This window comes from Myiozetetes cayanensis, unplaced genomic scaffold, assembly GCF_022539395.1.
Source record: "Myiozetetes cayanensis isolate MyiCay16 unplaced genomic scaffold, myiCay2020 scf28, whole genome shotgun sequence".
NCBI lineage: Eukaryota > Metazoa > Chordata > Aves > Passeriformes > Tyrannidae > Myiozetetes > Myiozetetes cayanensis.
In genome coordinates this window covers 327787-354407 of record NW_026087499.1, presented here as the reverse complement: position 1 = coordinate 354407, position 26621 = coordinate 327787, and the positions used below count along the sequence as shown (strand labels likewise).

At 48.1% G+C, this 26621-nt stretch overlaps 1 protein-coding gene across 8 annotated transcripts in view; it reads left to right on the top strand.

Annotated features, from left to right (window-relative positions):
* Positions 1-26621, top strand: part of CAMTA1 (calmodulin binding transcription activator 1) — a 225458-nt gene that overhangs the window by 5657 nt on the left and 193180 nt on the right. For 4 of the 8 annotated variants that reach the window (XM_050322445.1, XM_050322444.1, XM_050322442.1 and 1 more), the window contains one exon: positions 17140-17258. In XM_050322445.1, the coding sequence (XP_050178402.1) occupies positions 17140-17258 (119 nt within the window). Of the gene's footprint in view, positions 1-7617; positions 7753-10073; positions 10150-17139; positions 17259-26621 lie in introns of those variants that run through there. The other 4 variants (XM_050322447.1, XM_050322446.1, XM_050322443.1 and 1 more) reach the window with 2 other exon arrangements.

Below are 26621 nucleotides of genomic sequence, written 5' to 3'. Positions count from 1 at the left end.
TTCCTTGCAGCACGTGGTATTTGGTGTGACCCTGAAGACAGACAGTTGCCTGCTGGACTAGCTTGTGGTTTTTCCCTCAGCTGTGTCAGCATTCAGGTTTTCAGTTGCAGGGGGGCACATCAGTGGCTGTTGCTAGAACTTGGGGCTCTGAGGTTTTCTAATTTCTGTTTGTGGGGTTTTACTGGTTTTGGTTTGGGTTTTTCCCCCAAGAAATTGTGGATATTTTTAAGTAGTACACGTTAGTTCCTCAGATGAGCCATTCACTGCAACCTTGGGAATTTTAATCCAGATATTCACTCTCAACAAACTTGCTATGATGAATGACCATACAAGCGCTTTTGTGCAGAAAACCTTTCAGTATCGCTAGTAAGAACATGAATTGGAATTTTGATTGTGAAAATTATTGGCAAAGTTTGGTCATGTGGAGCAGCTTTTACAGTGTGCGTGATGGGCTGTTGATGGGTGTAAGCACAGATCCCAGGGAAGGTCCCAGGTTGTGCTGACTTACTGACTTGTGCTGACTTGTTTCCCTGGCAGAAATGGCCCTTTGGATAATTGTTAAATAAACATTAAATACAGACTGATGCTGTCAAAAGGAGAATGCAGATCACTTAACACTGAAAGTGGCACTTCACAGGGACCTTTTGCAATTTGTAGTTCAATAAAAAGGGTAACCCCTGTAGGAATATCCTGTCCTTGCTTATTCTGTCCTTGTCTGCAGTGCTGACAGGATCACATTTCTGGTTTTACCTTCATGCTGTCCCAGGCTGAAATACTTCATATTTCACACTCTGGGTTCTATAAATAATTGATATGCCTGTCTTAGCAACTGAGGATCAGCAGCAAATTGTATTATTGTGGAGTAATAGGGATTTTCTGCATTTTCTTTACTTCTTTTCATCTCTAATTTTTACTCTGCTACTGAGTGTAGGAACTGATTTACTCCACTTTGGGAGAAAAAGTATTACTGTTCCAGTGTTATTGTTCCTGTCCTTCAGGGGAGAAAGTTCAGGGGAAAGTCGGAACTCACAAACGTACCATCTCAGTGAAGACAAGTTATTTTTGCGTATTTGCTGCAGCTACTGTTTGGAAATGTTTCTCATTCTGTGCAACTCTCATGGGTAACATGGGAAAGAATAGTTTTAATGGTTAGATGAGGATTAGGCAGACCTAGAAAGAAACTCTGCTCTGTAGCTAAAACCAATGAGAAAGTATTAAACCAATCTTTTTTGCTGTAAGAACTGCTGTGTACCCTTGCTGACAGAGCAGAAGGGGTTTGTGTGATAAGGCACCGTCAGGTTGCCCCGGGAGAACTGGAGCAGCTGTCCTGCTACAGTGCCACTGGGAGCAAAGCATGAGTGACTCTAGTTTGTGACACTGGAATTACACTTTCATTTCGTTTACCTATTCATAAATAATGATGGGAACAGTCAGGGAAGTTCCTTCTCATTATGAATTTATAGCATGGCGAGTCCAGTTGGGGTGGAGTACTTTAAAGATTTGTGATAGTGCTTTCAGCAATGATGCTTTTTAATTGAAAGCTTGAGTCTCTGTGTGCTGATGATGCTCCTGGAGGGAATCACAGGAGCGTATGATTGGTTCGGTAGAGGGGAGTTGGTTTGGTAGTGCCAGCACAGGTTCTGGGCAAAGGGCAGAGCTGGGAACGTGCTGTCTGAGCAGACTGACTTGGGTAAATTTGACTTTGCCTCTGGCTTCCGGTTCTGGAATCTGCATGGCTTTGAGCACCTTCTGCCTCTGTTACTATCACCAATTCCTCTTCCTTTGGTTCTCCTGTTGTTCTTCTGCTGTTGTCTTCCCTTCCCCTCTGCTGATTCTTCTGTTCTCAGTGCCTGAAGCTGACAGTTTCATACCTTGGTGACTGGTTTGGCTCCCAGATCTGTATTTATTCACTTAATGCAGACAACAGTCCAATTCCAGAGGAGTTAAGTATCTTGGAAAAGATATTTCTTTAAAAAACAGGAACACAAATTTAGGAGCATACCTTTAAGGATCTTAAACATCCTCTCCCGTTATTATTTGCTCCAGCTGTGGCTAGAGATCCGACCCCAAACTCCCCTGAGGGTTGTGCTTTGTGGTGCCGTGTTCCCTGGCCAGTGCTGAGCTGGGAGCTGTGCAGCCGTGGGAGCAGAGCCAGTTGGCTGCCAACACTGCACCATGGCTTCCGGCTCCGGGGCTTCGCAGGATTTACACTTCCTCATTGGGGAATAGGTGGGTTTCCTATACTAGCAGGGGAGAGGGGTTAGGACGTGGGCTAAAGCATCCACAGAGAGCAGCCAGGCTCTACAGCTTGTTGCAGGAGGATGAAAGCTTAAAGAAAATAAAAAAAACCCAATCCTTCCATGACCCTCATTGAAGATTGCACTAAAATTCCAATTGAGGCGACCACGGATGACAATCATATTCCCTCCTTACATGGAATAACTCGATTGTCTTATTAGAACAGAAAGCAACGACAAATGTCTGGATATAGCGTAGGAAATTGTCTTTACTAAATCTAGCTCAGCGCTTATGAGGACTGTATATATTATTTGATTTTGCCAGAATTACATAAACATGGGGGGAAATTGTTAATGTAAGTTGACTACTGGAATAAATCACAGCCTAATTATTCTTTTTTTTTTTCTGGCTAAAATTAGAATTTGATATAGTGGTCAATAGACATTTTCTTTAATTTTTGAGACATAATTTCTAATAGCTAGTCCAAATGAATTGGAGAAAGTTGCTGCAGAATTGAAAAAATAAATTATCTAAATTTTATGGTGACTTACTGTTAAATCCTCTTAGTTGGAAACTTTAATTTACCTCATATTTCAGTTTTTTCTCCTCTAACTGGCTTATGGGTGTATATTAGGGCAAAATAATTGTTACTTTTTTAGTGCCACTGGAGTGCTGGGAGCAGGCACCAAGTGAAGCCAGACCCCCAGCTCAGCAAAGGCTGAGGGGCTGCAAGGGCAGTGTGTGGGACACAGCGGGGCAGCTGCTCCCCGGCACTGCTGCCTGCAGCAAAGGCTGACCCTTGGCACCTGTGTCAGTCCCTCTGGAGCTGTGTGATGTTGTCCTGGGGTAACTGGGGCTCCAGCACTGCAACCCCCTGGGCGGCTACGTGCTTCCTGTCTGGAGCCAGTGCCCGTATAGAAGAACAAAGCATTGTTGGCCCTGTTCTTCATTAAACAGGTAAACACTGTGTTTCATGTTGAGGCTACCAGCTTAAATATCCACAAACTCTTTATGAGGTTTTGCACAGCAAAACATCTTTCCTCAGGGTGCATTAAAGCAGCCAAGGCTCTTGGGTTATGCTTCACTTTAGCCTGGCGTGAATACCCACCCTGTAGCCAGAAGAGTTTTACTACAGATGATTTGAGTGTAGTCTTATATTTCTGAGGGAAATAAATGGGCTCAGAACTGCAGAAGGAACAGCAAGAAGGATGGATCTAAACCTGAGTGTGGAAGGGGACTGAGCTCAGCTTCCTGCTAGGGGAGTATGTGCTTTCATCCATTCTGAGTGAGTCCAGTATCCTTAGGTCCTGGTAAAGTATATTCTCTTCAATTTCCACACATCATGTTGGGCCAGTTACTTGCATGGCAGAGCCTTAGGCACAGTATACTTCCTGGAGAACCTTCTGGAAGAAATGCATGTTTTGAGGCATTTACCTGTTTTTGCTGAACCTTGGAATTGGCAGCTGTACATCACAAATGCAGTGATGTGTTGTGAGTTCACACACATTGTCTTGGTTAAGTCTTGGGGTTATTCCTAGAAGAAACACCTTTGGATTCTGTCAGTGGAGAGAGGAAAGGGCAAAAGCATTTCATTTCTATCATGAGTTTCTTTAAGCATCTCTCTTCACACTCATGAGAGTATTTTTGTGAAAACACTTGTCATTCCTTGCTTCTAAATCACAGAGTAACTTTTTGCAAACAATTCACAAGAAATAGGGTTCCAACATGGTCATTATGGCTATTAAACCTGTCTGAACTGTTTTCCTTTGTGCTGCTTGCCATAACAATGGTGATGTGTAATTTGTTGAATATCCATAACAGGATATTTGAATATACTCTTTACAGTTTTACATCTGTATATAGCTCAGCATGCCAAATCATTAACCCAGTTAATCAAGCCAGACCCACATCTGCCATGGAATGACAATGAAGATTTTTAAAAGAACTTGGTATTTCACCTCCCTCCTAATGACAGGAACTCAGACACCAATCACCATCGTAGCAGCAGCTTTTATCAGCGTGCCGATAAAAATTATTCATGATTCAGACTGCACAAACTCTTGGTACATCTCCTCTCTTGGTGCTTATCTATGCATGTGCCCCTGGAAAGGTAAGAGCGAGCCAGTTTATCCCACATCATCCATGCACGGAATCCCTTGCAGTTCAGTAACTCTGTACCTTAACAGCGATTTGAGTTTTAAACAGTGGGAGCTGGGAAACCTGAAAGATACCAGCAGCACTTCAATTCAAATGGCTTCTTTCTTATCATTTTATTGCACAGAAATTAAATGAAAATATTTGAGGCTTTGCTGGCACACTGGATGAGAAATCCCTGCTCAAGTAGCATCTGTGGTATTACACAGATCACACTGCTGTAGTAACCTGTGTGTACTGCTAACATTAGGTATGATTTCAGGTGCGGGAGATTCAGTTCATTAGGGATTTGTGTCTCCTGGTAAAAGAAGCTCATATTGAGGAGGAGAACAGTTCATTAGCTAGATATAGCAGAGTTCATACGCTGCTTCAGTAATCCCTTAAAAATGCTTTATTCATCCTCATCCGCACAAATTCACATAGTGTTTGCGGACCAGGAAGGATCTAGGAAGCCAGGCAGTGCTCCCAAAGACATGTGATAGGGCAGGGTGCATGCTGCTGTGGAGCCAGAGTGGTTGTGTTAGTCCTGGCAGCAGAGCTGTTCCCAACTCCTGCAGCAGCAGTTCCTCCATCCCCAGGCTGTGCTGGCTGGGAGAAGGAGCCGGTGTCCTGAGCAACCTTGTCTCTCTGAGAATGGACCTCGTTACTCTAATGAGCCATAGAAGCACAGAAGGAACTGCTTGAGCTTTGGAGGGAAGAGAGAGATGGACACTTCTGTGCATGCGTGGAGCTGACTTGGTGGTTCACTATGTTTGAGGATGATCTCAAGGTGATGCGATCCATGTGAAGTCCCCACAGTTCCCTGTTCCAAAGGTGCCAGTGAATACTGAAGTGAGGGCTGTGACCAGAATGAAGGTTTGTGCCCATCTCCCTGGCAAGAAGGGGAAGGCTTTTTGTGGCAGCAGCTGCTGTGTGTGTGTGTGGAGCAGCCTGAGGTCTTGCGTGGTGTCAGCTACGAACACAGGGTGCTGCAAAATGAGCCAAACAGTTCTCTAGCATTGCTGTGTTTGGTACCACACTAAGGATTTGTGTCAGCTGGAGGAGCTGCGTTGGCCCTGCCATTTCTTTCATCTCCTTTTTCTTACTTGGTCTTGCTTGGATACCCACGTGGAAGCTCAGGCCTCCTGTGTATGCCAGCCTGACATCCCTGGGGCAGGAGAGCTATGGGGCTGGAGGCGAGCTGGCTCAGAGCAGAGGCACTGTGGGCTGCGTTCCTTGGCTAAGCCAGGTGCCCATTTCTTGCTGGAGAAGAGGCAGCAAGGCAGGCCTGTCCACAGGGGCTCTGGCACCTGCCACCCTGAGTGGAGTGCTGGGGAGGAGCTCAGAGTGGGCTGGCCCTGCACACTTCACCAAGGCATCACCCGAAGGTCTGGGACCTGCCTCAGGGAGTTGCCTGTTCCTCAGCACCCAGGGATGCCTCTTTTAGTCGGGTGTTATCTTTTGCCATAATGCAAACTGTGAGGTGCAACCTCACATGTGCGGCTACCTCATGTCTCTGCTAAGCTTATGGATCGTTTTCGAAGAGTGTCCAAGGAGAGACGTAAATTCCCTGGAACTCATTGAGAAAATGGTAGCTCTTTGCCAATGTGGCAACTAGAAAAGTTTCTGTTTTCAGCATATTTTGAAAAGCAGAAGAAAACAATTGTCTTGGCTGATCCTGTGGCTGCATTAGCATTTGTGGGTATTTATAGGACACTGTACCAGATGAGCTTTCTGACCGTCAGGAGTGAGCCTGTCATTCTGGAGCCTCTTCATCAATGTGCCTTTCACGCTCCACAAGATTAGCAGCTGCTGAAAATAGGAAAAAGGAATTTTCCTTTCTTCTGTCTTAGAAGAGACCCATCACACCATCCTCCTTTCGTCTGGGCTCAGAAGCAACTTCGGTCCTTAGCAAAGCCAGAGCACCAACAGGTCTTTTTAAAGAAGTTCCACTCCCAGGAGGATCTAAGGGAAAATATCCTTTTTTTGTGTGTTTAGTAACACACATCAAAGGAAACAACCGTTCCAGTCTTGGTTTGCATTATGCAGGCATTAGCTGTGGTCCAGTTCCACAGGCTGGAGGAGGCTGCAGTGTCTGTGCTCGTCAGCTCTGACAGGGGGAGACTTAGTCAGGCCAGGACGTGCTCGGGGCACGTCGCTTTTGAGGACAGAGCGATTTCCTTGGTGTCGTGGGAGCCCCTTCGCTGTCCCGGCGGTGTGTGCCCAGCGGGACCTGTGACACCGTGTCACCAGCTGTGCCCGTGGGGTGGGCAGGGCTCCTTACACCTGTTACAGCTCCTTGGTTCTCTCTGCACATCACTGCTGGCCCCGCACGGTGCCAGGAGCGGCCGTTCCAGGCGAGCATCGCACTGCGCTCCCCGCAGCGGGCTCTGAAAGGGGGGCTGCAGCCCCCCGGGAGCTCGGCGGTACCGGAGAGGAAATCACCTCTGCACCCCCCGGGCCGGGGCCCAGGGCGGGAAGCGGCACCGGGGCTTCCTCTATAAAAGGGGGAGAGCCCGTGGGCCTGCCCTCCTCGGAGGGATCTGTTCCCCGCCCTCCCTGCCGGCAGCGCCGGGACCAGCCCATGCGGGCGGCCCCTTTGAGCGGGACGCGCCGGTTGGGCGCCGGCGTTGCCGAGGGCGGTGCCAGGGGCGGTGCGCAGGTGCCGCCCGTCGCGGGCCGCCCGCGGGTGTCCCGGCGGGGCCGCTTCCCTCCCGCGCTGCCGGCTCAGCCCGCGCGGGCGGGGCGGGCCCGGCGGCCCCGCCAATCGCCGCCTTTGTTTGGGGTCACCGGGCGCGGGGGGGGCGGTGCCCAGCGGGGCCGCGCGCAGCCAAAGGGCGGGGCCGCGGGCGGGGCCGATCTCCCGTCCCGCGCGCCCTATTGGTCCCACGCGAGGTCACTCTGGGGGGCGGCCGCGCTCGTTGGCCGCCGGCGTGCGGAGCGCCTTGCGTCAATGGCCGCGTCCCACCTCCCCTGCGGCGCGATTGGCGCGGGCGGCCGTCAGTCGCTCGGTGCCGTTCGCTCAGTGGCTGCCGCGGCCGTCGCTCACGCGCTCCGTCCTGCCCCCTCTTCCGCCCGGCCCCGCCGCTGAGTGGCTGCGGCTCGTGCCACTGAAGCGGTGCCGCGCTTCTATTGGTGGGGCGCGTTGTCCATCGCGCCCATCCCCTCCGGGCTCCCGCCCCCCGCCGGCCGCGATTGGCCGCCGGGGGTGTCAGTGCGGCGGCTCGGCCAATGGGCGGCGCGGGGCGTGCGCGGTGCGCGCGGGGCGGCCGGGCCGGCGGCGGCGCGGGAGGAGGCGGCGCGCGCCTGGTCCCGGTCGCGAGGAGGCGGAGGAGGATGTGGCGCGCGGAGGGGAAATGGCCGCCGAAAACAAGCCGGAAGGTGAGAGCGCGGCCGGGCCGCTCTCCCCGCGCCGGGCCCCGCGCCGGGCCTGCCCGCCGGGCCGCCCCCGCCACGGCCCCGCCGCGAGGCGGCGGCGGCATAGGCCGGGCCGCGCGGTACGAAGTTTGCGGCGACGGCGGCGCCCCCGCAGGGCCGGGCCGGGTCGAGGCGGCGGGCGGGCCATGTGTGGCAGGCAGGCCGCGTGGCGCCGGGGCCGCGGCGGCCGGGCCGGGCACGGTCCCGCCTCCCGCCGCCCGCCGGCACGTGCCCGCCCGCCACCAACATGGAGGCTGCGGCGGCGCGGCCGGCGCGGGGCGGTGCGGGGCGGGCGGGCGGGGGCGGTGCGGGGCGCGGGGCCGCCGCTCGGCGCGCACGGGCCGGGCCGCCCCACTGGCCCCGGCGGCGGCGGCGCACGTGCCTCACGGGCGCGCGCCCGTCGGAGGCAGGGCGGCCTTGGCCGCGGCCCCGCCGTACCGGGGCCTCTGCGCCGCGGGCGGGCGGAGCGGCGGGCGCGGAGGTGAGCGGGGTGCGAGGCTTTGGGTACCGGCGGGCCCGGCTCGGGCCGAAAGTTGTCGGCGCGTCGGGAGCGGGGCCGGCGCACCCGCAAGGGGGAAGCTCCGCTCCGCCGCCGCTCCTGCCCCCGGCACGGCGGGAGCGCGGCCGCGGCCCAGGCCGGCCGCGACGGGGTCGGTAATTCCGCCTTACCGCAGCGAAGTTTGCCCCGGGCGGCTCCGGGCGGCTGGGGGTCGCGACCGGTACCGCTGTCGGCGCTTCCATGACAGGGGCGGGAGGAGCGAGTGGAGGGCCGTTCACATCCCCGACCTAAACCCGGGCGAACGTGTCGACACCCCAGGGATTGACCTGGTCGTAGTTAGACACCTTAAAGAAGGGTATTTAGTTACCAATACAGATTTTTTTCCTTATTCGCCACAGCAAACGTACGTCTTCGCCTTGGTGAATCCATTTGCGTTCTTTAGAGGGAAACCCCTGCTTAGAATGCAAGGGTGGTTATCCCATCTTTTGTCTGGATTTTTGCTCAGATTGCTTCGGCAATATATTTTTTTGAGTTGTCTTGTAACTTGGTGGCATTAGAGCTTCCGTGGGCATGGCCACCTCTTGCTTGAGTTTTGCCTGTGCGGTGTCCAGTGGCGTGAGGGCTGAAGGCTTTGCAAAAATTTAATTTTTAAGTAGTAGCCTTGATTTTGCATGTTGTTAGCTTCATATTTTATTATCTCTTTGATGCTCTCAAATCCATTCATTAGATCTTTTCTATGGTCTGGAAAACACCAGTCTTTATTCTTTCCTCATGTGCTTTTAAGTACATGATTAACAGCGCTGAAGTAGGGAAATGCCACCTGGTTAACAGGGGGGTGAGTGAGGAGAAAGTAAGTGTTCCCCTGGGCTTCCTGGCTCAGATTGTGACGTTTCAGTTCTCTCGGGGGAGACAGTATTGTCACCAGAGCACTCTCGGGCTCCATTCACTTTTCGGGCTTCCCGTGCCAACATTTTTCCTATGTAAAGCACAGATTTTGGTGTGCTCAGCCCTGTAAGGCTGCAGCTCTATGGACCAGGCAGGTCAGTGCTCCCTGACTGGGAAAGTAATTTGTCCTTTCCGCTTGTTATTTATTGCAACTTTTGTCAGGTTTAGTGTTGGTGGCTGGTTTCTGGGGACAGGTTAGGAGTGTCCTTGCTGAGGAGATGGGTTTGCTCTGCCGAGTAGGGCTGTGCAGAAGCTGCCAGAGAGGCACCCGCTGTGTCTGGCGCTGCTGTCCGGTGTCTTTAGTGGGAGGGCTGGAGTTGTCGCTGCTCTGTGCCCGTGCACAGCACGGCAGCATCACGGAGATGGGAACAGAGCATTCCTGACTCTGCACCGGCAGCTGGGATGTTCTCGTAGTAAGTCACAGAGCAGCTCCCCTGCTGACCTACTTCTGTGGTGGATTTTCAAGGAGATGCGATACAAACCATTCATTCCTTAAACTTAAACTCCACCTGTCAGAAATTTAAGTGGGAATGGTTTTAAAGCATGATTCAAGCAGAGTATTTCACCAGTAGTGCAGGTGTTGGAGGAGAGAACACGAGTTGCTTTGGATTTTTGTTACTTTAACGAGTTAAAAGCCGATGTAAATGGCAGCTTGAGGGCCGGCTGCGGAGCGCTGCTTTCATTGGGAAGCCGCCTGCTCCATCCCCTCAGTGCGGTGCAGCAGCGATGAGCCTCGTGAGCAGGAGCATACGGCTCTGAAGACCTGCCCAGCCTTGGAGCTCCCTGCTGAGCTTTGCTCGGGGCTTCTTGTGCCCCACGAGCAGCAGGAGATCACTGGTGGGAGGTGAGGTTTGGAATGAGGCTGGCACCGCTGTCCCCTGGCTGCAGAAAAGAGTTCCACGGCTTGGAGAACTCGGGTGAGTTTCCTCTTTTCTGGTTTCCTTGGGCAGGATGAGGCTGGCTCAGTGACCAAGTGGCTCTTGCCATCCTGCAGCAGAGGGTTTGTGGGTTTTGTAGTTCCCGCTGTGTTTTGTGTATCTGAGCTGAGCTGGGAGGACTGACCCTCGGCGGTGCCATCTTGGCAGCTGTGACGGCTCTGAACTTCATCAGGGAGGTGATGGGGGGGGCCTTTTTAAAAACTTCCTTTTTCTAATTTAAAGTTCAAAATGGAAAGGATATGCATGGACAACCTTGCTTTTATTTGTATGTTCTCATGGGCAGGTACCTGTAACCATGAGCTTTGCAGAGAGCAGTGCCTGTGTGTTTGTTGTGTGGCTGGCGCAGGGGCTGGGCACCTTGTCGTGTGGTTGTTGCATGTTCTGTCTGTTCGGGCAGGGTCATAGGTGGGATAGCAGGAGGTGGTGTTCCTCCCCGCCGCTTACGATGAGCTGAGGATGCTGGTGGTGTGGGCTGACCAAGAGGACAGGTGGAGCCTCAGATGCTACTGACTGCGGAGGGATTGTTTGGAGAACAACCTTTTGAAAACGCACCATTCTCGATTTGGTTGTTAAACAGCAAATATTTACTTTCCTCTGCGGAAGTGTTGCGTAAGATTTTATTACTTAAACAAGCCCGAGCTTACGGTGTGCTGATGGCTGGGGCTGTGTGCCATGCTCCGTGCTGTGTCCAGCTTGGCAGGATCAGACTGTCGCGGGGAGGAGGCAGCACTTGACACTCAGCTCAGTCCACTCCTTGCCCCAGAATTTTTGCTGAATTTTCAGCAGTTGGGATTTTACCAAAATCTCTGTTAGAGATGGAAGCAAACTGCCTCCTAGTGAAGCTTCTAGACCCTCTCCGTGGGCTGTCAGCCAGCAGGACGGGTTCAGGGAGTGGGCTCGATTTGCTTTTTCCAAATAGCAGGAACTGCATGTGTGTGAGGTCAGTTTTCTGAGTACTTTTGTTATTATAACTGTGTTATTCCTGATGTGAGGTGTGGGGCTTGTTTAAAACTCTGTTTGTTTAGTTCAATTTTGCATCTCGTTTTTCAAAAGCACTTTGACTCTAAGGTTCTTTGGTTTATTTGTGTCGGTTTTAAAGCTACATCTAGAGGAAACCTTCCTGGAGCTGTCATAACTCAGATTTCATTCTCTATATCAGAAAAGGATACAGGGAAATTATGATGTACTAGTAAGGTTAAAACAGATGTTTTAAAATTTAATATTTGAGGACTTGGTGCCACCTTTATGTTACTAGTGGTTTTAAATGGCTCTTGTAAAGACCTGCTTACGATGGTGGATATTGCTGGAGAAAGGGGCAATAGCTATCCTCCCTCTGTCCAGACAGCCTTTAGAAAGAAGGAGCTGGAATGTGACCTTCCTTTTTTAGTGTCCCTCTGTCTTTGCTTCAGTAAGCCACCTGTGTCTGGAGGGTAGAAAAACTCTGATAAACCCAAACCCTTCCAGGGAGTGAAACCAGGCTGGTGGAGTGCTTGAGGAGTGTGGGGCTGCTTAATTGAAGTGCAGTGCTTCCAGCAGCTTCCTGCAGCTTTGGTGTTCCCTGGCTTCCACTTCCCCACCTTGCTGAGTTTTTGCTTTTTAGTTTTCTCCCCTCATTTGGTGTCTTGTTTTCACCTTCCACAGCTCCATACTTGTGTACACTTTCTGAAGGCAACTGAATTCTTCTCTGTCTCTGTTTAGCGGGGTGTTTGCAACAGCCTGCCAAAGTGGGAGGTGGAAAGAGGAGCTGGTTTTGCTGGTTGGGGAAAGTAGACTCAGAAGTGCTGCACAGTGTGATGAGCATACAGTGTGAGAAATAAACAGCTGGTTGTGTCACCTAGCCCTCAGTCAGCGTGTGGGCTTTCGTTAGGGTTAATTGGGCTATCAAGTCTTCCCCAAAATGCACCATTTGCAATTTTGCCTAACTGGTGTTCAGACTGAGTTCGGTTATAAAATGTCAAGAAACTTCTGCTGTGTGAAAGGACAAAGGAACTTGGGAGTAGCACGTCACTGGTGGGGAGAACTGGGCCACTGATGCATAGCAGTGGTTTTAGCTATATTTCTGTTTCTTATGATTTTCAAACTGTTTGTAGAGCTCATCATAGCAACAAAGTATTTGTCACAAGTATTCCAAGACATTAAGGCTAGATTTAGTAACTTCCTTGAGGAAAACTGTTTTGTTGCTCATCCTTGATACTGCCACCATTCCTGTGATTCCTTCCTCGTGCTTTTTGTTTTTTCTTGTTCCTCACATATTCCCCACAGACAGCAGCCACAGCTGTACATGTGCTGGTTTGTGTTGACCTCTCACTCTTGTTGTACATTTTTTACCTTTACCTGAACTGTTTACCCTTTCCTTGCATCCTCCCCTCAGCCACGGGCTGCTGGAGGACCGGGAACGCCTTTGCTCAGCCAGCACCCAACCGAGTGCTGGCATCCTGTGGGGCCCTGATGAGACAACCGCGCTGCAGAGCTGGACCTGGTTATCTTCTCTTAGCACCCTTAATTGATATTTAGAAATCTGCTTTTGTTGCCAAGAGATTTACAACTGTAATTGTCCAAATATTGCTAGGAAGCAGACCAAAAGCTGTTGGGTTTGCTTCTGTTGTTGCTTGTTTGTGGATGGAAAATGCCAGGATCGAAGTTGAGCCATGAGAAATAGCATGGCAGTCCTGCAGATGTTTGGATCTGGGATTTATTCCTTCCAGATGGAATTTGTTATTTTTTTTTCCCTGTTCAAAGGTCAGCAAGTGTCCAGGTGACTCTAGTGGCCTCCACATACCGTGTCAGTGCAGGTGCATGTTTGTGTGGTGCCACCCTTGCGCTGCAGGGACGCAGCTGTGCTGCCTCAGCAGTCGGTCGTGGTGGCGGGGGGGGGGTCAGCTGGATGCCGGCCCGGGATGACATTGGGATTTTAGCAGTTTGTTTTGTACTAAAGAGCCCGTTTGTAATGTTTAAACACCTCTTCCCTTTCTTGTGAGGTAGTTAAGAAGATGGCCAGCCCTAAGTTATTACTTCATAATAATGGGTTTATAAAACTTGTGTTTGTGAGTTTATAGCTTACTCGTGATATTTATTTCTACTATAGACCTGTCTGCGGATCAGCAGCTGATCAACACCCTTTTGGCCGTTTCTGTACTCTCCAATTACATGTTATATTGACAAACTACGGTAGTTAAAGATGCTGCAGGTCTAAATTTACCTCCTGGATCACTGAAGATTTAAGAACCAGTTAAAGAAAAAAAAAAGGGAGGGAGGGATAAAGGGGATTGTTTGGAGACTGGGGGTAGAGCACAGACTCTCTATGTGATTTGCTGTTGTGCACTTTAAAGTTTTATGGTCCATGGTGCATCCCTTGGGAGGATAAAGTGCAAGAAGCATGAAGAAACCCATAAAGTGACAAAGGGTTTATGTGGTATAATTAATATGGAACTTTCCATGAACTTTGTAATACTTACACTTTCTTAATTCTACATCAGTTTCTGGTTTGCTAATAAGTAAACTTGAAGATTGCTAGTGGAATTTAAATTTTGGATTTTCATCCAGAGTGATATATAACAGGACACAGTATAGGCTGCTATATTTTAGTCTGTAGCTTCTTACTGGAGTTCTCGGTTATGGCTGTACCTGCCTTGGGAAACATTTTTTGAGCTGTGGCTAGCTCTGCACTAAAAACCCCTGTGTCGATAGAGGTTTACTGGCAAATCCTTCCCATGTTAGTGCAGCTCTGCTTGCATAGGCACTTTTTATTGACACTGGACGGGTTTGCAGACCTCGGTGTTGTGAGTCGCACCCATGGCAAAAATAAATGAGGAGAAAGTTCAAGTACAAATCTGGATTTGCACAGTAAAACCAAATCAGTGCTGTGAGGTTGCAGCTCTTGTTTTTAGCCACTGAGGAAATTTTAATTGGAGACAAATGGAGGAGTTTACCTGTGGGTGTGCTGGCTATGCTGCCAGGAGCACAGGGGTGCGGAGCAACGTGGGCTCTTGTTCCTCTGCCTTCACTAGGAGCCCCTGTGGTGTCAGGTGAGTGCGTCAGCTGGACTAGGAATGGCAGATTTGATTCAAGACAAGGGATAGCATGGGGTTTTTATTGCTCCACGTCCCTAAAGATGTGCGTGTTTCATTGGAAGTATCACGGTGTTATTTGTGAGGAATAGGAGCAGGGAAGCGGTGGTTCATTCAGAGGAATGGGAACTCTTTGTCCACCAGTATCCACAGTGCCACTGGGAGAGCAATCCTCTTCTGTACCTGGCTTTCCAGGGACTTTCCTCCTTGTGGGAATACATTCTGAGTGATTCTAGTGGGCAGAGAAGTGAGTGTGAAGGCAAGTGTGTGTGCATCATTTGAGGTGATGGGTTTTTCACCCTCATAGCTGGTTGGCTGACTTTGTCCTTTTCCAAGGTCAAACTTGGTTTAGAGGTCACTGAATTTAGGATTCATGTCCCATAACGTGATTTTGTGTGTCATTCTGACTTTGTGGCTCAAGGAGTCCGTAATGAAAAGATTGTTGGATCAAGGCAGGTGGCAGTTGTTGTTTTCCACACTGGGGATTTTTTGGAATGAAGAAATGTCATTGCTAAATGCAGAAGAGGGAGGCATCTGTGAGATGTAGTTGCATTACAAGATGATGAGAATGACCTTCCCTTGCTGTAATAACACAAGGTGGGAGATGCTAACAACAGGAGTTGGAAGGTTTAGCATCAGCAAGTTCTGACAAGTTCTACCAAAACATTTTAAAGGGATCTATTTTCCATAGGCACTTTCTGGATTAATAATACTGATAATTGATGACAATGGAAGAAAGTTAATAAAACGAGCTGAATAATTAGAGGTCTGCCAGCCCTGCAAAATAATAGAATGAATGATAGAGGACTTGACTGATATGGAGGTAAGAGGAAGTAATACAATTAATGTCAATTAAAATGTGCCCATGGAAAATAAGCTGATTAGATGTAACTGGGATGTAGTTTGGCTGATAAAAGCAATAATGTGTGCTGTAAAATACTTTGCGCCTTAATGAATTGAATGTAGAGCAATGCAGTGTTTTGAACGAGGAATGGAAATGGTGTAAAATGAAAGCAGGGAGCGTGAAGTGAGTACCAGCTGCATCGGGCTGTGGATCTGGAAATGCAGGTGGTAATGGCTGAGCTGCTGGCAGGGCTGCCTGGCTCTGGTCTTTGCCCCAGGCAGGTTGTGTCCTTGTGGATAAGCCCAGGTGTCACGACATAGGTGTCTGTGAGGCTTTGAGTGGCTTGGGTGGGGGGAAATAGCAGTGATGACAGTCACATCTGCAGATCATTGGCTGGGGAAAGGATGTGGCGAAAAAACCCTGTAGAGTAGTGGTCTGAGATCCTCAATGTCCAGCTAGAAATCCTGGAATGGTGTACAGAGCAGTAATGGAGAGCACCCTCTGCCCGATTTCTTTATCAGTCCAGCAGAGATCGATCCTGCTTGACTGCTCCTTGCCCAGGAAGATGTTGGAAAGTGGCAGCCCTGTTGATTTAGTCCAACACAGTCGCACAGTAAAGTTCCCAATAACTCAGGGAGTGCGCAAGACTCATAAATTACAGAGCAGCTCACGTTTATCATACACATCGCTGCTTATCTTGTAAACTCATCTGCTGGGCTTGCACGAGTAGTTGATTTAACAGCGTGTATATTGTTGAACTTGACACATCCAAGAATCTAATCAAGCTTTAAGAATACCAGGAACGTCTGGCTGCTGGTGTGAGGTCTCTACAATTCCTAAATCATTTCTAAGAATGCTCATGGGCCAGGCTCTGTTGGGTTCGCTGCAGGTCACAGGGAATGTCTGTGTCATATGAAATTGCAGAGGATTTTATCATATTGCTGGCATTTGTTTAATGACATAAAATGATTAGATGTGTAAAAGGAAGAAGTTAATATCCCTTTTCTGTACACTTCCAAATGGGAAATGACTATAAATTAATTTTGTAGGGTAAAATGCCAGAGAGTAAGTGTACTGCTTATGTACCTCTGCCCAGGATCTGTCACGGGAAGTGAGAGGATGGTGGTGCGTTTGAAGGGAGAACTGGTAAAGCTCTGCGTTGTGGCTGGTCTCTTTTACCCTGCTGCTCCAATTCCCTTTCCTGTGGGAACTGATTTGGTTGATAAACACGTGCAGCTCATGGATGCTCTGATTCTCTCAGTGGTTTTAGAGGATTGATAAACATCATCAAGGTGCTGCTGCTGGGACTGCTGCGGGCTGGTGTGGGAGTGCAGGGCTTTTTGGGACATGATTTTTGGAGGGGATTCGATGCACCTTCTACATATTTAACAATAAAAAAGAATAGTTTTGTATTCTTCAGTGTTTCTGCTTTTGAGACCCTCAGGTACGGTGAGTTAGGAAGATTTACAGCCCTCTTTCTCAATTCCGGGTTGAGGAACTACAGTCACTTTCTGATCTGTGCATGAAAAGAGAACTAACCTGGGTTTGATCGGGTAGGGTGCGTTCTAGTTTTAAGTGAACTAATAGACCTTGAGTTGCATTTCTGCTGCAGCTTGACAAAATTATAGCAGGTGCTGGGGCTCTGTGCTTATTTACTTGCAAATCCTCTCAAGTGTGAACTTCATTTATGACTTCCCTGGCAGGTTGTGCTGCCGTGGTCACAGCTTCTACAGCATTTTGTCGCTATTGCTTGTAAAATTTGTCACTGAGGGAAATAATGACCTAAAATAGGCACAGGTAAGCACACACAGGCTCCTTGTGCCCAAATCCATCAAAGGTCTTCTCAAACTTTGCAACCATGAAGAATTAAACTGTATTTATACTTCTGAAATAAAGTTGCAGTTTCATCAGAAAGACATTATTTGTCTTATTGGCATTGCAAATTGCTGCTCTTGGACAAGGAACTGGTGGGTTTCCAAGTCTTGCCATCGCTCGGGTCTCCTGGTGGAAACCACCCATTCTCCCATGTGTACATCACGTGTCTCCTCTCTTTTCTAGATGATCATGGGAACAGCAATGGCAGTCATGTAAAAATCTTTTTACCGAAGAAGCTGCTTGAATGTCTACCGAAATGTTCAAGTTTACCGAAAGAGAGGCACCGCTGGAACACTAACGAGGTAGTTAAATCTCTTACTTATACTTAAATGTACCAGCTTACTTAATGCTTATGGATTCTTTTGTGAGAGCATGCCATGTGAGCTCCAGGATACAAATTCCTTGGCTCTGGAACCTGTTCTATAAATAATAATAATGTCCTAGTACGTGCTGCAAGTGAGGTTTAAGCTAGACTTGAAGGCAAATGTGGAAGCTGACTACTACTACAGTAGGAGCCTATTGCTCATGTGTGTGTGACTTGTCTCGGAGTCAAATCTTGTATCATCTTAATGAGTTGTTTCGAAATGGCTTAAAATCACATAGGTGTGTTTGTACCATGCCGAACAAAGTGTTACCTTCCTGTGCACGAAGACTTCCGAACAAAAAAGCGGCGTATGTTCTTTGCTGCCACACAGGGGCCAGGGAAATGACCAGCTTACCTGTGTCTGAGGAATCTTGTTAAGAACAAGACACACAGAACTGGGCATTTTATACTGGAATCCAGTTATCCTGAGCGTGCCCATTCTCAGGTCTCCTGTTAATGCATCGTGGTTGGGGTAATTTAAATGAAACAGAAGTATTTGAAATTTGGGTATCTTTGGCCAAGAGGAAGTTAAAGAATTACCCAGATAGCTCTGTGACCCCTAGGCTTTATTCCTGCTGGGCAGCAAGGCTGGATGTCCCATGGCAATGCTCACATTGTAGTTTTAGATTTCAGTAGCTTTGTCTTACTGTAGCTTTGCCTTATTTGTATGAATCACTTAATAATAGAGGCGATCCACTTGGAGAAATGACTAAAACTCCAGGTAGTTCTGCTTGTTGGGAGCTGATTGGTCCTGTCCCTCAGATCCCCCATTTGTAGCATCTAAACTTGCTAACGGAACCTGTGCTCACGACTTTAACACCTGCAAGTGGCAGCTGAGCACAGGATCAAACACAGCTCACTCGCGTGTATGTTTGCTGAGCGTAGAATCAATCACGGAGACGTTCCTGTGTGTATTTTTCAAAATTGGAGTCCTAAACCCTCTTCCTTCTGCTGTCTGGAAGTTACAGTCAGGTATCTATTTTTAGTATACCAAGTACAGCATGAATCAGGTCTTTGGGGGAGTTGCTGGCCTTGGCTTTTGTGTAGATGTTTTTGTCTTGGGTCATTTGCACTGGAATGTAAATTGTAGAAAACCTGGGTTGGGTGTTGCAGTTCATTCTTCAATAGTTTGTACTAACAGGGACAGGGTATTGAGCAGTAGCAATTCCAGCGGCTGTGACAGATGATGTTTGATCAAGGACAGTTGGGAAAGCAAGGTTTTCATAGGTTTGTGACAGAATGATGCTCTTCCTTGTTATTGGAAACAGCTTCTTGAGTTTTAGTCACTTTCTCTAGTAGTGCTGCTGTCCCCAGCCTTGTGTACACTCTTGCATATAGAGCTTTGGGCAGGGTTGGTGTGCGGAGCTTCCCTGGGCACAGGGCATGGCAAAGTTCATCATACAGCTGAAAACTGTCATTATTCATGAGCAGGACAGGGTGCAAACAGGAAAGCTCAGCTGCTCAGTGTGGTGTGTTAGACTTGGAGCAGAATTTGGGAGCATCGTCTTCCTGATAAGAAACATGTTAGTGTTCCAGGGAGTGGAGAGTCAGCAGCTCTGCCAGGGCTCTCCAGCATGCTGCTGGGGTGGGCTTGTCTCATGCCGTGATTCTGCAGGGATTATTTGCTAATAGTCACAAGTCATCAACTGGGACATTAAAAGCCAGACCCAGCCCGCTTCTGTCTTTTTGAATGCCAGATTTGTCACTCTCATTTGTATCCTCTCCTCCCAAATCTGTTACTGTGGCTGCCACTCCACAGGGAGATGGAGGCCGGGTCTGTTGTGGGTTATGGCTAGTGCTGACACTGCCAGCCTGTGTGGTGTGGCCGGTGCAGTTTCCCTGTTAAATTATTTAAATGGAAGAGCTTTTCTTGTGGTCAGAGAATTTTGGCCTCATTAGCTCAGAGGGGAAAAAGAAGAAATGAATAGATGAAGTATTGGAAATTTGTGTTAATTATGGGGAAGGAAGGATCTGAGCTTCCAGATTCTATTGCCCTCCCCACCCCCAATCTTAAAGTTTAATTCTGTTCTCTGTTATAAAACTCGAATTTTTCTTAGAGTATAATTGAATAATAATGTTGGACTACATTCCCAAGGCATTCCTGAGGGGATACATTTTTTTCACCTGATACACAGGTGTTCTGCCTGTGCTGGTGAAGGCACAAGTTATAAAGTAGAGAAGAAAAAAATGTAGTTTATACAGTGGTGCTTTCGGAATCTTTGCACTGATTTCAGAATACCTGGTTCTGTGTGTGAGGTGTCTCACTGACAGGGAGGTTTAGTAAAAGATGGAAAAGAAATGAAATGCATAAATAACTTACACATCTGAACATGTGTGTGACAGTGCTGTCCTCCCTTAAACTGTGTGTGTTTCGGCAGTCCCGGATGTCCATGGGCTGTGGAGTGCAAGCTCAGTGGGGGTGGTGTGGGTTGTGGTGTGGTATGCATCCTGAGGGAAGGTGGGGGCCAAACCCGTAACCCTGCCATGTCCCGTCTACTTTCCAAAATCCTTAAGCATTGCTTTTTTGGGCCCCTTTGCAAATAACTTTTTCTGAGTGCTTTCATCTGCAGCTTGAGGATAATGGTCAGATATTGCCCTGCATTGGATAGTTGGGATGGAGAAAGTGTATCCTCTTGGGAGCTGGCTGGGTTGTGGTTGATTTTACAGGTAGTAAAATCACGTGATGAGCAGCAAGAGAAATGGCAGCGCTTAAAAATGCTTCAGACATGTTATCAAGGTGTTTGCTTTCCATCGGAGCATGCATTTGGAACTGAAATGTTTGATGGAAATACATTTATGTACCAAGATGTCATCTTGTCTTAAATCAAGTTTATAGCAGTTTTATATTTTCAATTGAAGGAAGTGTTCCTTCTAATTCAATTTTTTTTTACCAGAGATAGAAAATCATAAGTTTAGCCAAGCAATTAATTACAAATTTAAATTTTAGAGATGCCTGTGAAGGTGTGTTGTGCTTATTTTTCTGGCTCTGGGAGAGGATAGAGGCAGGTTTTTCATACAGTTTCTCACGTTAGGACAAATCAGTTAATTACCAGAAAGTTTGGCAGTGCTCTGTGCGTGTGAGGGAGTTCCTCGCTCTCGGGGTTTAGTTGTCGTTCACTGTGAACCACTTCAGGGTTTGTGTAGTGCAGGTCCACTTTGGTGTCAGTGCGCGGATGGAGCAAAGGCTTCCCGCTGAGTGTCCTGGCAATGCACCTCGAGCGGGGATTTCGGGAGCTGGGTCTTGGCTCCCTTCTGTGGGCAGTGGGGCCCAGCTCCCAAAGCAATGAGCTGGTGACCTCGAGTTCTTCCAGGCATCCCAACTGAGCTCCTGTGTGTCCCCTGATGGAAGTGGTAAAGATGTCTTGGCTGCCTCATTACCCACTAGTGGCTTCGGGTAACAAGATACATTGACCGTAGGAGATGCATCCTGCTGCTTTCTGTCCAGGGACCAGGTTATCTGGGAAGAGGGAGCTTCCTGGGGCACTGGGGCTCAAGGATGCTGGAGTAACCTTGTCTCTGCACAGCGCTTGCCAGGCACCGGATTGCAGCTCTGAGCAGAGATGCTGTTCGTTAACAGTTGGCAGACGCAGTCATTAATCATCCTTGTAAACACTTAATGACATGGTGGGAGAAAGAAGAAAAAGTTAAACATTGGAAATGTAAAATGCTACCTCAGGCTTTGGTTCCAACAGTATTCTCTATTTGCATTCTCTGCTGGGAGAAGCCCAGGATTTCCATGGTAGGAAAAGCAGTAGTAATTGCTTCATGAGCTTGGGCTTGTCTGGAGGGGCATGACAGAACTGCCCTGCATCCACGTTTTACAGATTCCAGGCTCAGGTATTGCTTGGGAGAGTATGGAAATAGTGCAATTATGAAACTCTGTATTTTGAGCATTATTTAGCATAGGAAGAAATTCTTTGCCTCTGCTGCCCTGGGGCCTGAATCGTGTGTTCACTGACATCTCGGTGTGCTCTGGCGTTCTTGCTTTGCTCGCACGACACTGACATTCTCCTCTTCGCTTGACAGTGAGTTATTTGCCATCTTTTTTCTAAAGCTCAGAGAAGATCTTGAAGGTTTGGAGAATTGCCTGAGGGACGTGAGGGACCCAGACTGAATGGGGAGCGAGTCTGGAGCCTTTGGGCTGGCTGTGATGCTTTGAGACGCTGGCAGAGAGGCAGGAAAGCGATAGGTCCCTGTCGCCTGCCACTCCAGCTCTCCTTGGGCCTGGCGACTGAGCGGCGGTCAGCCAGTCACCACACGGCTCCTGTCGGCACACGTTTGTTCATCGAAGCCATCCCCTGGTACAGACCTGGCAGCATGGCTACTGCCACTGCTTTTTTTTTTCTTTCTTTTAATGCTTTGAAGTGCCTTTTAGAATTGACTCTTACAAAAAACCTTGTTTTAAGGCTGCCGAGGATGGCATGGTGTGTTGTAACCCTACACTACATGTCCCAGTTCATTCCTTATTCTCCAGAGTAGCTAAATGTGTTACAAATTTGTGGGGTTGAGCAAATGTACGGGACCAGTTTGTGTCACCCCCGCAATCGGAGCGTGGAAGGGGTGCCTGTCCAGGTCACGGCATCCCCTCTGCGATGTGCCATCAAGATGGCAAAACTCCCTGGAAAAGGAGCAGCACTCAGTATGGTTCCCCGGCAACTGTGAAGTCCAGAGTATTTTTTGAATGCTTTCCATCAAGCTCATGTTAATTTGGGTGTGTTAAGCTGAAGTGCAGGGTTCCCGAAACTGAAGACCGGCCACTGTTGCACGAGCCCTGCACCTGCAGAGACCTCACAGGGCTGGGACATCCTCGTGGTCTCTGTCAACTCTGGGGTATCTCAAGAGCAATAAGAATATTGAATTTTGACTAATTGCCTGCTACCCATGTGATCACAGAGTATAAAATATTCTGATGGTAATGGCAAATGCTGCTACTAGAGGTGCTATTGGTTTCTGTTCTGCCAGATGATCCACCACTGAAGGAGCAGTGGGGAAGTGTTTGCAGACTGGCTTGCTGCGCTTCTGCACAGCAGCTCGTCCTGCCCCTGCTACTCTGGCACCTGGGGACTCAGTACCAGCTGACCTGGGGACTGAGACATGTTAATGCAAGGGGTTAGGAATGGCAGGCGATTTCTTCTTTGGGGGCAAAGCGTTTGCCAAGTGCTCGAGCAGCCAGAGCATCTGTAAAATCCAGAATGTCGATGTCAGTTCACATCTTTCATTTCAGTGGTGGTGGTCTGTGAGCCCCTGTACCTGGGAAAGGCCTGTCCCACCTGGGTTTGTCCACCAGTGAGCCAGGTGTCCATGCTGCCAGCCAGTGGTACTGTGCCTCCAGAACCTGTCCCTCCTCTGGGCCAACAGCAGGAATGTGAGGAACGCCACTTCCTTTAAAGAAGAAAGAGCTCTGCAAGTGAAATCGAAGGGAAATAGAGTTTGCAGTGTGAGAAGAGCAGAGCAGTAAGAAAGTGTACATACACCTAACTGGGGCTGTCTGGCACGTGGGGGCAGCTCCTCCCACTGTGCCTGTGCTTGGGGTTTGAGGCTGATTGTGAACGAGGCAGAAAAAATGAAGAAGCACTTCATTGTGGGTTTATTTTGTGAAATTAATGAAATTATGTGCTTTGTTTAGTGTGCAAAGCAGGAACATGCTGCTGGCATTGCTTTTGCAGTTCCTGAGTCATGTGCTGTGAGCAGTCTGGGGACTGAGCAGAATCGGAAGGTTACCTACTGGTCCTGGCAACTTGGAACAGAAGCAGTAATACCTGCCATGCTGTTCATGCTGAAACACAGAGGGATTCCTCATCTTCCTTTTTGGGAAAACCTTTTTTTCCCTTCCCTTGGTTCATGTGGGCACTGATGAAAAATGGCTGATTTGGCAGTTCTGGGCAGTTAGTGTGTCAGAGTACTGGAAACGGAGTGGCTCCTGTAGAGCACAGCAAACAGATCAGATGGAGGATCGGGGACAATGCACTGCCCTCCTGATTTGTTTTTGTTTTCCAAGTGAACTCGATTGAATTAATTTTTTTACACTTGATGGTAGCCTAAAGAAAAAAAATCACTTCATCATTAGTTTTAGCATATTATACACAAAGTATAGAATGGTGGTGGTATTTAACCACCTGATGGTTTGCCATTAGTAACCTGTCAAAGTACTGCTGAGTATTTTTTAAACTCGAAATTAGTTCGGAGTGGAATTTGTCTGGTGGAATTGTTTTTTTTTTAACTGTGGGACACCTCTAGGTCCTCCACTAAGAGTGAGTTGTGTAAATGACCGTAGTTCAGCAGCCGTAGAGTTCCTCTGAATCCTTTGTCTGCCTTATACTTAACACAATTAAAAAGAAAGAAAAAGTACTGTAGATTGCTCTGGGAATGTGGGAAAATAAGGTGGAATATTATTTCTTCCAGTTGACGGTGTGCTTTTCCTAACCTGTGTCATGTGTTGCAGCCCATCCTTGTTAATCATATATGGTTACCCTGTAGTATCAGAAGAGAAAGTGGGATCTGGTGTCTGGGGAATAAAAAGTTGGAGTTACCAATTACAGCACCCTTCTTGAAACATGAGGGAGTCAGCAGAGTGCATTAATTCAGTTAGTATTTACCTTTTTATCTGCAGGAACACCAGCAGTAGTGGTAGGTACTTCTTCATGGTGTATCTGGGTTTCTGGCTTGCCCAGCACTAAAATACTTACTGGTGTTACACAAGTTATACTTTGTACCTCATTTTACAGGCAAAATGTTACAACAAAGTCAATTTACAAAGTCAGTCTCTCTGCCAGGGCCTGGCATGGACATACACAAAGGAATTGGTTCACTTGGCAAATGAATGAGAGGAGATTATAAGTGATTGAAATCCTGTTGTCTTGGTCTCAGGTTTGCTGCTTCCAAGGGTGGCTGTTGCATTTGGAAGAGAAAAATCAGGGAATTTAGGTGAAAAATTAAAACTAGATATGAAGGAAAAATTAGTGCTAATCAAAGTGAAGGTTTTCTGCAGGGATAGTGCCTAAGAAAAAGAGGGAAGCCAGTTTGTTTCCTGCCATTGATCATTGTGGGGAACAGTGTCCTGAGGAGAGTGAGGGGGGTGGAATCACTGCAATAGAGGGGAAAGAAAAACCAAAGCTTTATGCTCATTCCTGTGGATCTGGTGTCAGTGCTCTGTTGTTGACAGACTGCAGGAGCTGGGAGCTGTTTGGCAGCACACAGCCTTGGGGCGAGCCAGGCACTGGGGAGCCCTGGAGAACTGCACCTCCTTGGAGGCCACTGTAGTCCCAGGGGTAAAATGTTCCTGGAGTTTCTTAAGACTCATCTTTGTGTTACTTGAGAACTAGTGAGAGAGCCCCACAGTGTTGGAGTGCCCCATGGGCACATCCCTGTTGCACACTTCTGTGAGGTTCCTGAGCTCTGAGTCTTCCTGATTACACTACTCGTGTTAATGCCTTCGGACTTAATTAGCTGCTGAGTCACTGCAAGTCTGTGTCTGTGCTGTTGAGTTATTGTGAAGTCGCTGGGTTCCCAAACTGCTTTCCTTCACAGCGAGGTCATCTGGAATACCTGCAGTATGTGTCGTGGTGAGAGGAGCCAGCCCAACAAAATGGTGAGGGAACAGTGGAAACGTGGACTTAATTGGTTTGGTTTACAGAAATTGGAATTGAGAAATGTTGAAAATAATGTCAGGAACCAAGTTTTAACTCCAGCATGTGGCAGTAGCTTTAGCAGGAGGTTTTACCAGACACTGCTGCTGAGGGAGAATATGGACCTTTCTCCGTTCTCCAGCGGGTTCCTCACTGTGATGTGCGTGAAGCAGGAGTGTTGTGGAAAGATGTGTTTTCTGGAAAAACATCCAGGCAGACTAGATCCTTGCACTACATGTCAGTGTTACATATGGTGATTCTCTGACACTGGGGGCTTCTTTGCCTTACAAAGACGGAGGTTTGTGTGGCAATTTTGTTTCTTGGCTTCAAGCATAGGGCTGGTTTGGTCCAGATAAAAGACTCTCAAAAGTTAATGCCTTGCCAGGCAGGAGGAGGGATGCTGGAATGAAGAGAGATGCAATGCCCTTGGTGGTTGTCTTTCTCCAAAAGTTATCTGATGTAAATATTACGTTCTCTGCATAAATTTATTATAGATAATTGACTGCATCTTGCTTGGAAATGGGTACCAAAGGTTGTTTTATAGCTTCTGTGTAATTGAAATTCCAGGAGGAGAGGCCTTTGTCTTAGAAACCACATTTGAATCACTTTTTTATTGTAGCGTTAAAGCAATACGTTACAGTGTGAGAGATTTGGTGTGCATGTGTGTCAATAATTACCAGATTCCCACAATTACAATGAATAAAGGAAACTCTTGGAAAAGCGTGTCAAGCTTTCCCTGAAAAGAGATGATCTGACAGTTGTATTGACAGCCCATGTGTTCTGACCTCAGCAGAGCCTCCCTAGCACAGCTCTGTGCTGGTGTGGGACCGTGTGCTCTGCCCTGCAGCCAAGGCTCGGGCTGTGCAGCCTCGTACCCTCAGCACTGACAAGTTTGGGCAACAGGAAACCAGCACCCCAGTATGGAAGTGGGGAAATTGTAGAAGCCCATCTACAGGGATGTTAATAATAACAAGCCAAAGTGGCTGGGAACAGGAGTCATTTGGTGTTGCCAGGGTGGTGCAGCCGCAGGAAGGGTCAGTGGCCACTGGAGGGTTGGTGGCCGCTGGCGCAGGCGGGAGCAGGAGGGCGACCAAGGGCACTGCCACGGCCTGGGTGTGGAGTGTGGGAGCTTTGATGTGCTTCCATAGAAGGTTCTAGTTTTACTCACTGAAGCTCCTTTGTTTTGCAGAGATCTTGATGCAGACGCCCTTTTGGATTTCTTTTTAATAGTGTGTGACCCTTCATCTTTGATCCCTTGACCTGCATTACTTTGGTAACCATTTCATTTTTTTAATTTCATTTCATTTTTAATTTTGGTGTGTAAGCTGTAACATTTCATCATTTTAAACTGTAGTGTTCTTTGACCTCCCCAAATGTCTTTTTTTTTACTTTTTTTTCCTATGAGGATGGGTAATGTTGGCTTTTCTTAAATAAACATTGTTTCAGTTGTTAATAAACTGTGTAATTTGCGTTGGTTTTTTCTTCTTTTAAGTTCAACAGTGTGTATGTTGCCTGTATAGTACTTTATGTTTTTTGATCTGTGTTCTCCCTGTACGTAATCTAATTTATTTCAATATTTATGTACATCTTTGCTTTTCATTTGCATTTTTTCTACAGTTCTTTTGTTCAGTAAAACCCATGCTCGTAGCCCGTCCGTGTCCCCTTCAGTCACATTC